The sequence below is a fragment of the Rhipicephalus microplus genome, chromosome 1 (genome assembly GCF_043290135.1).
Source record: "Rhipicephalus microplus isolate Deutch F79 chromosome 1, USDA_Rmic, whole genome shotgun sequence".
Lineage (NCBI taxonomy): Eukaryota > Metazoa > Arthropoda > Arachnida > Ixodida > Ixodidae > Rhipicephalus > Rhipicephalus microplus.
Window position 1 is genome coordinate 58,107,490 of NC_134700.1, and position 13,872 is coordinate 58,121,361.

At 50.1% G+C, this 13,872-nt stretch overlaps 1 protein-coding gene across 1 annotated transcript in view; it reads left to right on the plus strand.

The window, feature by feature from the left end:
* Positions 1–13,872, plus strand: part of LOC119178013 (lipase 3-like) — a 144,698-nt gene that overhangs the window by 104,760 nt on the left and 26,066 nt on the right. The window contains exon 4 of the mRNA XM_075866117.1: positions 13,264–13,359. Within this exon, the coding sequence (XP_075722232.1) occupies positions 13,264–13,359 (96 nt within the window). The remainder of the gene's footprint in view (positions 1–13,263; positions 13,360–13,872) is intronic.

The window sequence follows — 13,872 nt, forward strand, 5'->3', positions numbered from 1 at the left end:
CAAAGGCAACTTTTTCATTTCAGGCCGCGAGCACGATGTCTCTCATGCGCCCAAATGTCGCGGGTGCGTTGCAGATCCCGAAAGGCATCACGTTGAATTCGTGTAGAATGTCGGGGGTCGCGAAAGCCGTTTTCTTCTTATTGTTTTGAAGCATGAGAATTTGCTAGTACCCAGAACGCAAGTCGATGCTAGAAAAGAATTCCGCGCCTTGTAGGGAATCATGGGCGTCGTTAATGCGTGGCTTAGGGTACACGTGCTTGCGTGTGATCTTATTGAGCTCCCGGTAGTCCATCCAACAACACGCAGAGCCATTATTTTTACGGACCAAACCATCAGGAGACGACCAAGGGCTAGATGAGGGACGGATGACTCCCTGTTTATGCATGTCAGCAACGTTTTCTTCTATAAGTTTTCTTTCACCTAGAGACACGCGGAAGGGTCGGCAGTTTATAATAGAGGTCCCCACTGATTGAATTTGATGTGCTGTATTATGAGTGGGCCCAGCTTAGACGGGCAAATATCAAAGAAAATCGCGTGTTTCTGTGACGATGCGAGCAGGTGCTGTGTCTGTAAATGTGTCAAGTCGTTGTTGATAGCAGTGGTAGTGGCGGAGGAAGAAACATGCTCACCGAGGCAAGGGTTTTTGGACGCGATGGTCTGAAGTGGCATGACAAATACAGGTTCGAAGTCGGCAACACAGGCCACAGCAGTGCCATGTGGCAGTAGAATCTTCACCGGTGTACAGTATATGGCAGTGAGAAGTGCAGAGCCATTGCAAAAACGAATGACACCGGACGGAATAACTATGCCTTTATAGACAAAATAGTGGTGACAGGTAAGTTTCTCTGGGATGTAAGTTTCTCCCTTATGATGTCACGCAAGGGCACTCCCGAAGACTGTGTAGGACGTGGTGCAGGAGGCGTGAAGCCATAGACCGCAATTCTTCGCGTACATTGTCCCGGGCGAGGTCACAAAGATGGCAATCAGACGTAGAGTGGTCGTCGCCAAGTTCCGGTTGGAGACGAACGGAGTCCAGCTCATCAAGGCGCTGGCATGTCGTCACTACATCAGCGATGGTAGCTGGGTTTGCACAGCGAGAACATCAAAGGCAACATGTTCAATGCCTTTCAATACGTGGCACACTTTGTCCACTTCCGCCATGAATTGATTGACACGCCAGCACAGTGCGAGGACATCCTTGATGCATGAAGTGTACAGTTTGCTGCGATGTTGTCGGCGAGTATCGAGTGTCCTCTTCGCGACAGAGGATCGAATGGCCGGTGTCCCAAAAACGTGTCGCAGCTGCTGCTGTAAGATAGCGCAGTCGGGTAAGTCAATGACGTGGTTAAAATACCATGTCTTCGCGACTCCAGTCAGATAAAAACGGACGTAATGGAGTTTGGCGGCCTTGCCCCACCGATTAGCGGCACCTACGCGGTCGTAGTCATCGAGCCAGTCTTCTACGTCTTCTCCACGAAGACCAGCAAAGAGGGGGGTTCCCGCTGATGTTCGTGTATTTAAATAGGAGGGGCAGCTTGCGGCAGTGCGTGGTTGGTGATATAAGTGCTGGCAGCTTCGGTCTGGGGCATGCTGCCTGACAGTGGGCGCAAGCGGTGGCGTGAATGAAGCTTCAGGTGGTAGAGTGGGTTGCGGAAGGACAAAGGACCAAAGATCCACCTCCACCAGGTATGAAGTCTTGGTAGTCTTGGTCGCATCATTGTTTATTTGAGAAAAAACCGTGCAAAACGAATGGGCAGAGCCAGTACATAGAAAATGGTGGTGATGATGCCACAGAGTGGCCATGAGGACAAAGAAACAAGCTGATGATTGTGATTATGATCATGCATGGATGAGAGCAATGTAAGTAACAAATGCCCATAATTTATTAATATATATGTATATATGACTGAGATCTAACAGACAGTAATGTCAAGGAATGTATACGGGAAGTTATTAGAACCAATGGAATGTAAATAAGAAGAAAGAAAAGTGGGCGAAAAAGAACCAGCCGTGAGCAGGACTTGGTCACGGCTGGTTATTATCATTGTTAAGGCGTTTAATAGCCGGTCCACAGCGAGCAAGCACAATGGCGACAGTAACGGCCAAGCACGGGCTCTCAGTGCGAGCGGCGTCCTTGTTGGGTAGCCCCACTAGAAGGTACTCAAGAGTTCGACCCATTTCATAGTTCGGAGGCTTCGCTACAATTACCCCGGGGTCGAAGAGGGAGCCGCCTGGCGACCTAACAGCTTGTTATTATGAGCGGGTCATAATAAGCCTTCAGGCGCTCCACGTTGACGATGTCTCGCCCACGGCGGCGCATGTCCGAAGATTGTTCAACGGGTTCGATCAGATAGTTGACGGGTGAGGTGCGCTCGATGACACGGTAGGGGCCTTCGTATTTGGGACGTAGTTTGGAAGAGAGGCCAGCAGCAGAGGTCGGGATCGAGAGCCATACAAGCGCGCCAGGAAGGAACGTGGGCTCAGAAGTGGTGTTGGCATCACGGATACTCTTCTGCCGCTCTTGCTCTTGCGTCGTAAAAGTCTTGGCAAGCTCGCGACACTCTTGAGCAAGCCTGGCTGTCTCGGAAATAGGTGTACACTCAGATGGATCCGGCGTGTACGGGAGTATCGTGTCCATGGTGTGCGACGGGTGCCTTCCGTACAGCAAGTAGAAAGGTGAAAAACCAGTCGTGCTCTGAGGGGCGGTGTTGTAGGCGTAGGTGACGAAGGGCAGTATATTATCCCAATTAGTGTGGTTGGCAGCGACGTACATAGAAAGCATGTCGCCGAGGGTGCGGTTAAAGCGTTCGGTGAGGCCATTCGTCTGTGGGTGGTAAGCAGTAGTTTTGCGGTGGACAGAATGGCACTCCGTCAGAATGGCTTTGACGACTTCCGACAAGAAGACACGGCCTCGATCGCTGAGAAGCTCTTGGGGTGGTCCGTGGCGCAGTATAAATCGATGCAGCAGGAAGGACGCAACATCGCGCGCAGCAGCCGCAGGGAGAGCGGCGGTTTCGGCGTATCGCGTTAAATGGTCAACGGCAACGATGGCCCAGCGGTTACCAGCCGACGTCAGAGGAAGTGGTCCATACAAATCGATACCTACGCGCCCAAAGGGACGGTCAGGGCAAGGTAACGGTTGTAGACTGGCGTGCGACATGTGAGCTGACGGTTTCCGGCGTTGGCAAGTGAGGCAAGAGCGAAGGAACTGCTGCACATAGCGGTACATCCCGCGCCAGAAGCAGCGTTGTCGAATGCGATGGTAGATTTTGAATAGCCCAGAGTGCGCGCATTGCGGATCAGAATGGAAGGATTCACATATCTCTGACCGCAGACTGCGGGGTATCACGAGTAACCACTGCCGGCCGTCGGCGTCGTAATTGCGTCGGTGTAGAAGGCCGTCACGAATGGCGAAATGGCGAGCTTGACGACGCAATGCACGCGTGGATGGCGTTGCGGATGGATCAGAAAGCAAGTCGATCAGCGGGCCGATCCAATTATCCTTTCGCTGTTCGGTAGCGATTATGTCAACGTCAATGGCAGAAACAGCAGCCGAGGATACTGAGCAAAGCACATCACCTTCAGGCAGAGGGGAGCGCGAGAGGGCGTCGGCATCAGCATGCTGGCGTCCATTGCGGTACAGCACGCGGATGTCGTAGTCTTGTAAACGAAGAGCCCAACGGGCGAGACGGCCTGAGGGATCCTTCAATGATGAAAGCCAGCATAGTGCATTATGGTCGGTGACGACATCGAATGGGTGACCATACAAATACGGTCGAAACTTTGTAAGAGCCCAGACGATCGCCAGGCACTCTTTCTCCGTGACGGTGTAGTTTGTCTCAGCTCTCGTGAGCGTACGGCTTGCATATGCTACGACATATTCAGGGAATCCGGGTTTGCGCTGCGCCAGGACAGCGCCGAGGCCTACACCGCTGGCGTCTGTGTGCACCTCCGTCGGGGCCGTAGGGTCGTAGTGGCGTAGAATGGGAGGAGATGTCAACACATGGCGGAGCTTCGCGAACGCGTCGTCGCACTCAGACGACCACGAATTGAGGGAGCCGTTACTTCCAAGGAGCTTCGTCAGCGGTGATATGATCGTGGCAAAGTTGCGTATGAAGCGTCGGAAGTACGAGCACAGGCCCACGAAACTACGCAGTTCTTTGACGGACGCAGGTTTGGGGAATTCGGCCACGGCCCGAAGCTTGGCTGGGTCAGGAAGAATGCCATCCTTGGACACGACGTACCCAAGGATGGTGAGTTGCCGTGCTGCAAAGCGGCACTTCTTCAGATTTAGTTGCAAGCCGGCATTGCTGACACGTGCAAAAACTTCTTTCAGACGTTGGAGGTGCGTAGAGAAATCTGGAGTGAACACCACAACGTCATCGAGGTAACACAAGCACGTGTGCCATTTCAAGTTGCGCAGAACGGTGTCCATCATGCGCTCAAAGGTCGCAGGTGCATTACATAGACCAAACGGCATGACGTTGAATTCGTACAAGCCGTCGGGTGTGATGAACGCAGTCTTCGGTCGAGCGTCATCAGCCATGGGTATTTGCCAGTACCCCGAGCGCAGATCGAGAGAAGAAAAAAATTCGGCTCCGTGAAGGCTGTCAATTGCGTCATCGATGCGCGGCAGTGGGTAAACATCCTTGCGAGTGATCTCATTGAGCCGTCTGTAGTCTACACAGAACCGCGCAGAACCATCTTTCTTCGCAACAAGAACAACAGGAGACGCCCATGGACTGTCCGAGGGCCGAATAACGTCGCGTCTGAGCATATCATCAACCTGCTCGTTAATTTCCCGACGTTCAGCAGGCGACCCGCGGTAGGGACGTTGCCGTAATGGTGGATGGGCACCAGTGTCGATACGATGCGTAACAGCGGACGCACGACCGAGAGAACTTCGCCCGACATCGAAAGAAGAACGATATTCTCGCAACAGGTTCAGAAGCTGGGAACGCTGTACCGACGTGAGGTTGTCATCAATGCAAGGGCCAAATACATCAGGAGATGACGAATCAGAAGTGGAAACAGCACTGATGGTACGCAAATTGGGACAACGCGAGTCATCAGGTACGTCCAGGACTTGTGCGTTATCCACTGGTTCCACTCTGCCGAGACATCTGCCGAGACAAGGTAACAGTGCCGAGACAAGGTAACAAGGTAACACTCTGCCGAGACAAGGTAACAGTGTACGGGGATGGGTTGGTCACGAAAATAGAGGCGTTGCCCTGGGTGATTTGCACGGTCGCGAAAGGTACTAGCAACCCTTTCCTTCGGCAAGCACGGTCGGATGGCGAAACGAGTGCAATTGTGTCGGAGAGTCCAGCGCAGTAGACAGATACACCCATCGTGGAGCTTGGAAGCACTATGGTATCGTCTTTGACGAGAATCTTGCTCACTTTCGAAGAACTGTCTTCCGGCGTCAAATGCGAGAAGGGGGAGAGTTCAATTTCGGCGGCGGCACAATGGATGACGTCGTCGTTGCGGGATAGAAAATCCCACCCCAGGATGACGTCATGAGAGCATGCGGGAATGATGATGAATTGGGCGACATACAGAACGTCCTGAACGACAACGCGAGCTGTGCACCCTGCTGTAGGATGGATACGATGCAAACCGGCGGTACGAAGGGACAATCCAGAAATTGGCGTCGTCACTTTACGAAGCAAGCGGCAAAATTTTTCGTCCATAACAGATACTGCAGCTCCTGTGTCAATAAGAGCAGATGCGTGAACACCGTCCACAAGCACGTCAATGACATTAGATGGGCGGCTCTGAGGGCTTTCACAATGCGATAGCGTCGCAGTCCTTGCCTCGGGGACTGCGACGACTAGTTTTCCCGCTCGTGAGCAGCTGAACTTGGCCGCATGGGGGACGGGGAACGACGTCGTGGAGACGGTGACCTACGAGAAGATGAAGCTAGGCGAGTTGGCGGTGGCATAGACGGCGTTTCCTCGTGATAGGTACGCCTAATCTGGCCAGCAACAGGCGACGAGATATGGGGCGTCTGTACGCGAGTGCAATAACGTGCTACGTGGCCGGCGTAACCGCAGGCAAAGCAAATGGGCCAGTTGTCGGATGTGCGCCATCGGTTCGCCGGGGTAGGTCTTGTCCATGACGCAAGAGCCGATGGACGGAACGGTGGCTGGAAAGGCTGCAGGGGGTGCTGGAGCTGAGTCTGAGAGGTCACGTCAACATACGTAGCCGGCATACCCGCTGCAAAGGATGGAGGTCGTGCGGCAGCTTCGGCGTAAGTCAGTGGGGCGGGCGCTTGAACGACTGGAGGCGGCCTGGGGACCACTTGGGCGTAACTTGGGGGTACAGGAGCCGGAAGCTGTTGTGGGTGGTACGCAGGCATAACCTCCGCTATTTCCTGCTCAATCGCTCGGCGGATGGGGGGGAAAATGGTAGTGGCCGATTGTTGAGCAGCCGGTGGGTGGGCGAAGGGCAGGAGAGAGAACTGCCGTGCGATTTTCTCACGTATGAAGGACTTGAGGTCTGCCAGCAGTGCCACCTGGTCACAGCTCGCCTCCAAGCCTGCAAGCCCTGCATCTCGTGGTGTTGAGCGACGGGTCATCGAACGCTGCCGGCGGAGCTCCTCGTAGCTCTGGCACAGCGTGATGACCTCAGCTACTGTGCCTGGGTTTTTGGCCAGCAGCATCGTGAAGGCATCATCGGCAATGCCCTTCATGACGTTCCGGATCTTGTCTGATTCGGACATGCTGTCGTTGCATTTCTTGCATAGGTCCAAGACGTCTTCAATGTAGCTGGTGAATGATTCACCGGCCTGCTGAGCGCGTTCGCGTAAGCGCTGCTCGGCTTGCAGCTTACGAACGGCAGGGCGGCCAAAAACGTTGGTGATAGCGGTCTTAAAATCGGGCCAGGTTGCGAAATCAGACGCGTGGTTGTTATACCACATGCCGGCCACACCCGCGAGGTAGAAAACCAGGTTGCCGAGTTTACCTGCCTCGTCCCAATGATTGGGGACGCTGACGCGTTCGTACATGACGAGCCAGTCCTCGACGTCGGTGCCATCCGCGCCGGTGAAGACAGGTGGGTCGCGGATGCGGGGGACACCGGAACATGGCGTCGGCGCAGGAGGAAGCGTTTGCTGGGCGGCGTCTTGTTGCATGGTTGAAGGCACGGTACGGGATCTAAGCTCCAAGGGCATCGAATGTGAACCGAAGATGTTTGAAGGGCACAGCACTCTCCACCAAAATGTTAAGGCGTTTAATAGCCGGTCCACAGCGAGCAAGCACAATGGCGACAGTAACGGCCAAGCACGGGCTCTCAGTGCGAGCGGCGTCCTTGTTGGGTAGCCCCACTAGAAGGTACTCAAGAGTTCGACCCATTTCATAGTTCGGAGGCTTCGCTACATCATTATTATTATTAAGCCAGACGGCAGAGAAGCGATAAGGTGGTCAAAGTTTTCGGTTTCACAATCTATCATTGGTAGCGGCAGCCTGAAGAGGCAACACGCATCAGCGTGCAGACTTGTAGGAAACGGTGAAGACATATTCTTGCAAACGAATGACCCATCGTGCGAGGTGGGCGGATGGGTCACGAAGGTTGACCAGCCAACACGGTGAATGGGGATCTGTGATGATAGCGAACGGGCGACCACAAGTGTGAGCGAAACCGTTGCTTGCAAAGCCTACCGCTAGGCATTCTTGTTCGGTCACTGTGTAGTTGCGTTGCGTTCAGGCTGTCTGAGAGAACGGCTTGCGTACGGCACGACGTTATCCTTTTTACCAGAACGATGAACGATAAGAGCGCCGATACCGATGTCACTTGCGTGTGTGTGATTTCCTGTGGGTGACAAAAGATTGAAGTGCCGAAGTATTGGCTGCAAAGTTAACACAGACTTCAGCTGGTGAAAACGGCATCACACTCAGGGATCCACTGGAACGGGCTGTTCTTGCGTAGAAGGCTCGTCAAGGGAGCGAACGACATCCACAAACCTTAATACGGACCGGCTGAAATACGCGCAGAGCCGGATGAAGCTCGATGAAGCTACGCAGTCGTTTCACAGATTTAGGATGCTCGAACTATTCAACGGCCGCTGCCTTTTGTTGGTCAGGTCTAATGCCATGTTAATCGACGAGATGTCCTAACACCAATGTCTGTCGCTCGCCAAAGTGGCCTTATTTGAATTCAATACAAGGCCAGCTTTTTTGATGCAGTTGAGCGCTAGGTCTAGGCGAGTGTTGTGCTCCTCAAACGTACGTCAAAAATTATGACATCGTCAAGGTAACACATGCATATATGCAATTTTAAACCACTCAGTATTGAGTGCATAAATCTTCCGAATGTCGCAGGAACATTACATAATCCGAATAACGTTGAACTCGTAAAGTCCGTCGGTCGTCATGAACGCCGTCTTTTTTTTGTCAACTTGGTGCATCGGAATGTGCCAGTAACCTTATCTCAGGTTGACAGATGAAAAGTAGGACGCGCAATGCAGGCAGCCTAGAGCGTCATCGATGCGCGTCAGTGGATCGACGTCTTTCTCTGTAACGGAATTGAGTCGGCGGTAGTCAACGCGAAATCTGCCCGTACCATCCTTCTTCCTCACTAGAATGACGGGAGCAGCCCACGAACTTGCCGATGCCTGTATTATTCCCTTTTCAAGCATTTCTAGGAGTTGTTTGTCGATGATCTTGAGCTCCGATGGTGCCACTCGGTAAATATTCTGCCTAATAGAATGCGCCGACTTGGTGTGGATCTAATGACGTATCCGGGACTGTGCAATTAAGGGCCTTTGGCTGTTTTAGAAAAATTGAATTTTCGAGTGCTTAGATAGAAGGTCGAGCAGTGTATGACGTTCTCTTTGGTCAAGTGACTTGCTGACCATTTGTAGCAATCGGGTATACTCTGAACCTTGTGAGCCTAGATGATCATTTTGGCTTGTAGCATCAACAAGTGCAACCAGCGTCGTACGCTATTCGGGTCTAAATACTGCAAGTTTCATGCCGCCTCGAAAAACTGCAGGCTCCATGGAACTGTTCATTGTCCACACACCTACCAGTCCATCAACGACTGGCACTATACAATGAGGAATGATAATGTTCTTTTTCAGGCATGCCAAGAGAATCGGTTCGAGCGTGGCGTCAAACGTGCCACAGTTGTTATTGAAGCATGTCACGGGAACACACACATCAGAAATGCAGGAATGACTGTGTCCATAAAGACGAAAAAGATGCATTCATACGGTGAGGAATTTTTCAAGAGCATTGTTGAGAAAGTACCGTGTATGGAAAGTTGCCCACTTCTGCAGGGTATAGTTGCCCCACACTCACACAAGAAGTCGATACCCAAAATAACGTCATGTGTAGACCAAGGAATAACCGCAAACACCGTGCAAAACACCTTGCCACACAGCGAGACGTCCACAGTACAATATCCCACCGTACACAACGCGTCACCACTTACACCACGAAATATCACACCACAGTTTAGAGAAAACATCACTTTAAGTCCTAGCATGTTATTAAAATTTACACTCATCACTGAGACTGTCGCGCGCGTATCCACTAATGCCATAGTAGCCACGTCATCAAAAACTACATGAACTCTGTTTTTCAACATAAACGCTGACGGGGGTATATCTGTAGATAGCGCCTGTGATTTCGTGGCCTCACCCCCACTGACCGCACCGACTAGTTTTCCAGCGGCGGTGCCCGTGTGCGTCACCATGGCGATGGCGTTCGTAGAGCACGTGGAGCTTGTGGTGGCGTGAAACTTCGATCAGAGGCTGGCGGGGGTAGCATGACCCAGTAGGTGCACGTAGTTTCCATGACGTGGAGGGCGGATGGTCGAAAGGTTGGTGAGACATGTACAAAGACTGTCGTTGATATGAGTGGCGGTCAGAAAAGCGTGCAATGTGACCCGGGACGCTACATTTGTAGCATACCGGAATTGGTCGAGGGGCACGTGGCTGCTCAGTGTAATGACTTCTCTTGGAAGGCATGGGATAGTTGTGCTGCTCTTCAGGGGCACCGTAGGCAGGCGAGGCAGGCGAACCAGGCGGACGAAAATTTCATTCGCAATTTGAAGGTGGTTGACGTGGGAATCCAGCCAGCCGTGTGCCTTGATATTCATAAGCGCCTGCTGCGTTGATAGATGGTTGCCATGGTGGAAGAGAAACAGGAGTGGGCACACGTTCTGGTTCGCTTGCGTACGCATCCTGAAACTTGCTGGGGCGATGATAGGTCTGCTCACATCGAAGCAGCTCATCTCTGATGATCTGCCGTGTGGTCAAATCAAGGTCGTTAGGCTGAACTGTTTCAATACCAGCCAGAGTGGGGACGTTGAACAGGCGGCCGAATTTCGGAGAAATTCGTCAAATCTTGAGAGATTCAAGGCCACGACAGTGCTTCATAACGTCGGACACGGAGTTCACACAGTCTTTACAAATTAAGAAATGGTACACGTCTTCCGCCATACCCTTGAGCACGTGTCCAACCTTGTCTTCTTCAGACACCCTTGCATTCACGATTTTGCACTACTTCGAGATTTTTGCTATGTACGTCGTACATGTTTCTCCTAAAAGCTGTGCCATCTGAAAATTGTCTGCTCCGCGCATTTCCATTTTGCGTTAGAATTTCTCAAGCACTTCTGTACTTCTTGAACAAAACGTTGCCAAGTCGTGAATATGTCTTCGTGGTTCTCGTACCACATGAGGGTAATGTCAGTTAACGAGAATACAGCATGATTAAGCTGTTAGTTCGAGTCCGGGCCATTGTTTCTGCTCACCCGCTTGTAGTTCTTGAGCCACACGTTGACGTCTATTTCTGAGGTCTCGCCGAAGTTTGGTGGCACTATGTCTGTAGTACGGCACGGAACCCATCACAGTTGGCCTCAAAGCGTTGGATGGCTGCTCCTGGCCTTTAAGATCGGTGAAGGCGGGATTCCGGCAAGGCGGCGGCTGTGACGAAGTCCGGTAGTGAAGCTCTTGTCTTTGAGTTCGTCCTACCCACCAAATTCACCTTCCACGAAATTGTTACTTACGGTGAGTTAACTTAAGGGGAGTTTAATGGGCACTGAGACCGCGATCACAGTAGAAGCAACGTCATCTTCCTTCTCTACCCACGCTTCTCTTGTTTTTCCTGTTCTTGACACTTTGTATCTCTATATGAAAAATTGATGCTGACGCCATGATGCTATTTCTAAATACGCTCACGCAACTGATCAATAAATGCTTGGCGGAAACCGGCAGACGCAATACTGTCGCGAAGCCCAGGAACAGTTACACGGGGAAGGGCTGATTTTTTGAAAGCGTTGTTCATCTATTTTTGCAATCGTTACGTTATTGATAATATAAGTAGGGCGATGTGCATGAAGGCACTTCCAACGATAAATGAAATGTCCTCACGCTGTCGCTGAAACAAAGATGAAATAGCACTGAAACAATGTACATTTATTTGCACAAGTGCTATATAAAATTCGGTGTGCAATATGCTGGAATGTGCTCATATTTTGATTGTTAGGGTTTCACTTCCCAAGACCGCAATAAGATTATGAAATGGCATTGTGTGGAACTTCAGAAATTTTCGCCTTCAGGAGTTGTTTAACACGCTCATTATTCCAGCATTTCGCCACCATCATTATGCGGGCACAGTGGCCGTAATTCGATTTCGGGACCTGCGTGTCAGCACTCGAGTACCGCAATCTGGTGATCACCTTCACGCAAGCCTAATTGAAAGACCACCCGCATATTGAGTTGTGTTACTATGCCACTACAAGCAGACTGAACGATGGCGTTCACGGTTGTTGTTACGCTAAACATTTCGTCCAGATATGAAGATTGTTATGCAAATGCTAACTTAAGAGCAGGTTGAATATTTTTAAAGTCTCGACCAAGACGAGCTTCGGGAAGTAATTGAGCAGTTGCAAAGCAAATATTGCTGCCCCATGCCTTTTGTTTCTGAATGAGCGATGCCATTCGTCAAGTGGCCAGATCTTCAGAGTTGCCATATCATAACTGCCGAGGACTTTTTTGACAGATTCTTCATTAAAAATGCTTTGCTTACGTTTGAATATTTGCTGTTTGGAAACATTATTCGTACTTGAACCGTTATTTCTGCCGACAAGCCAACAAACGCACCATTATGTTTAGTTATTTATTTTAATTTTCTTTGTAGTACTATGCAAGTTGTGTAAAGGTGTTTGCGATTTAAAAGAGCTAGCAGCCAAATTGTTCATTAAGGTGCGCAAAAAAGCTCAGGTTCAATTATCTGGTTTGACTACACGCGAAGGCGAGCAGATATTTCCATCAAATTTTCGCCATAAAAACTTAAATAGTGGGAGAATTGAGGTACCGCACATGTAGCTATAAATAAAAGCGCACTGTACTATCAGCCGTGCATTCATTAAAAAACGAAATGCTGAAAATAATCGTCTTGTCTTGTGTGTCCTTTGCGGGTGCACGTTGTGTGTTCTGTCAACGCGGTCCTTTGTATGTTTTAGTCTTTTGCACAAATACAAAGTAGTATTTTCTCAAAACCTTGAAATTTCAATTTTACCAGACTGCCACGCCCTTCATAAAGTATGTATTTGTATTTGTATTTCCTTTATTTTCTTTTGAATTTAAGAGGAAGCTAGTCTACTTTCGATATTTTTGTCACGTTAGAAGGCGAGAAATCAGTTTTGTTAATCCTGGAAATTGTTAGGCGTGTAGACACGTGCAGAAGTGGTTTTTGGTGCATCACATACTCTGTACGTATACTCACAAAGAGTGCAAAGTTATGTCCAAGAGTTGATCACCAGCTTTTTTTAAAATTTCAAATTACGTATTGTCGCGGCCTCGTGACGCAGACGAAGGGAGCACACTCGATGTTTAGATGAAACTGTTTGTTTGGTCGACCTTTTGGATGGTAAACGGGAAGTCTGGTTACAGTAACACAGGAACACCGGTAGCGTTGACCTGACTGTTGGTCATCGATGAGCCTTTGACTGGTCTCCCCGCAAGCTCTAGAATAAGCTCAAGTGCTCACGCCTTGCGTACGATCTTAACAAAATGATCTACAATAATTGCGAACCTTCTGGAATAGGTGAGTCTCGCATTCCGAAGAAGCTTTGTGGCCGAAAACCAAATAAAACAAGACTAAAGATAACAAACGCGCGTGACTGTGTTATGAGAAGTTGCTGATTCTGAGACATTCATGACATGAGAATTTCGCATGGTAAGCTAGAAGGATGTTTTGTGCCACAGCTAATATGGCTTGTGGGCAGCATGACAACTTGAGTTCATTTTTTCAGATTAAAGCTTTCATTGGGTTGGCACCTTTCTACAAGTTGGGACACCTAAAAGTACCACCGTTAGCCGTGTTCTCACCTCATGCAGAAGCACCATTGGTACGTATAGCAAGCACTACTTTCTTTATTGTCTCTGCCTCTTGTTACAATTAAAGCTGTACTTAGAGGTATAGCGCATCCAGGACGGGACAGAGAAGAAAACACAGAACACATACACGGCGCTAACTTGTTCTGTGCTCTGTGTCTTCTTCTCTGTCCCTTCCTGGATGCGCTATACCTCGAACAACAGGAATAACCAACACGCCCGCCATGCAACCTTAGTAAAGCTGTACTGCCTACTGGGTCATTGCATGTCGAACGTCACAGACAGAGCGCTCAGCTCGTTCAGAGAGTATAAGGCAATATCATAACCGAGTGTCCTGTGCATTGCCTTCTCTATTGCCAGTATCGCTTCGGTGCACGCCTCAGCCACGCAGTAAAAATACAAATAGCTAGCCGCTTACAACTGGCCGTGCACAAAAGTCCTAGAATACCTACGGCATATAGTTATTATGTGCTAGCAAATGTTCTCCCAGATATGTGTTTTTCGCGCTCGAAATTCTCGTCATAATT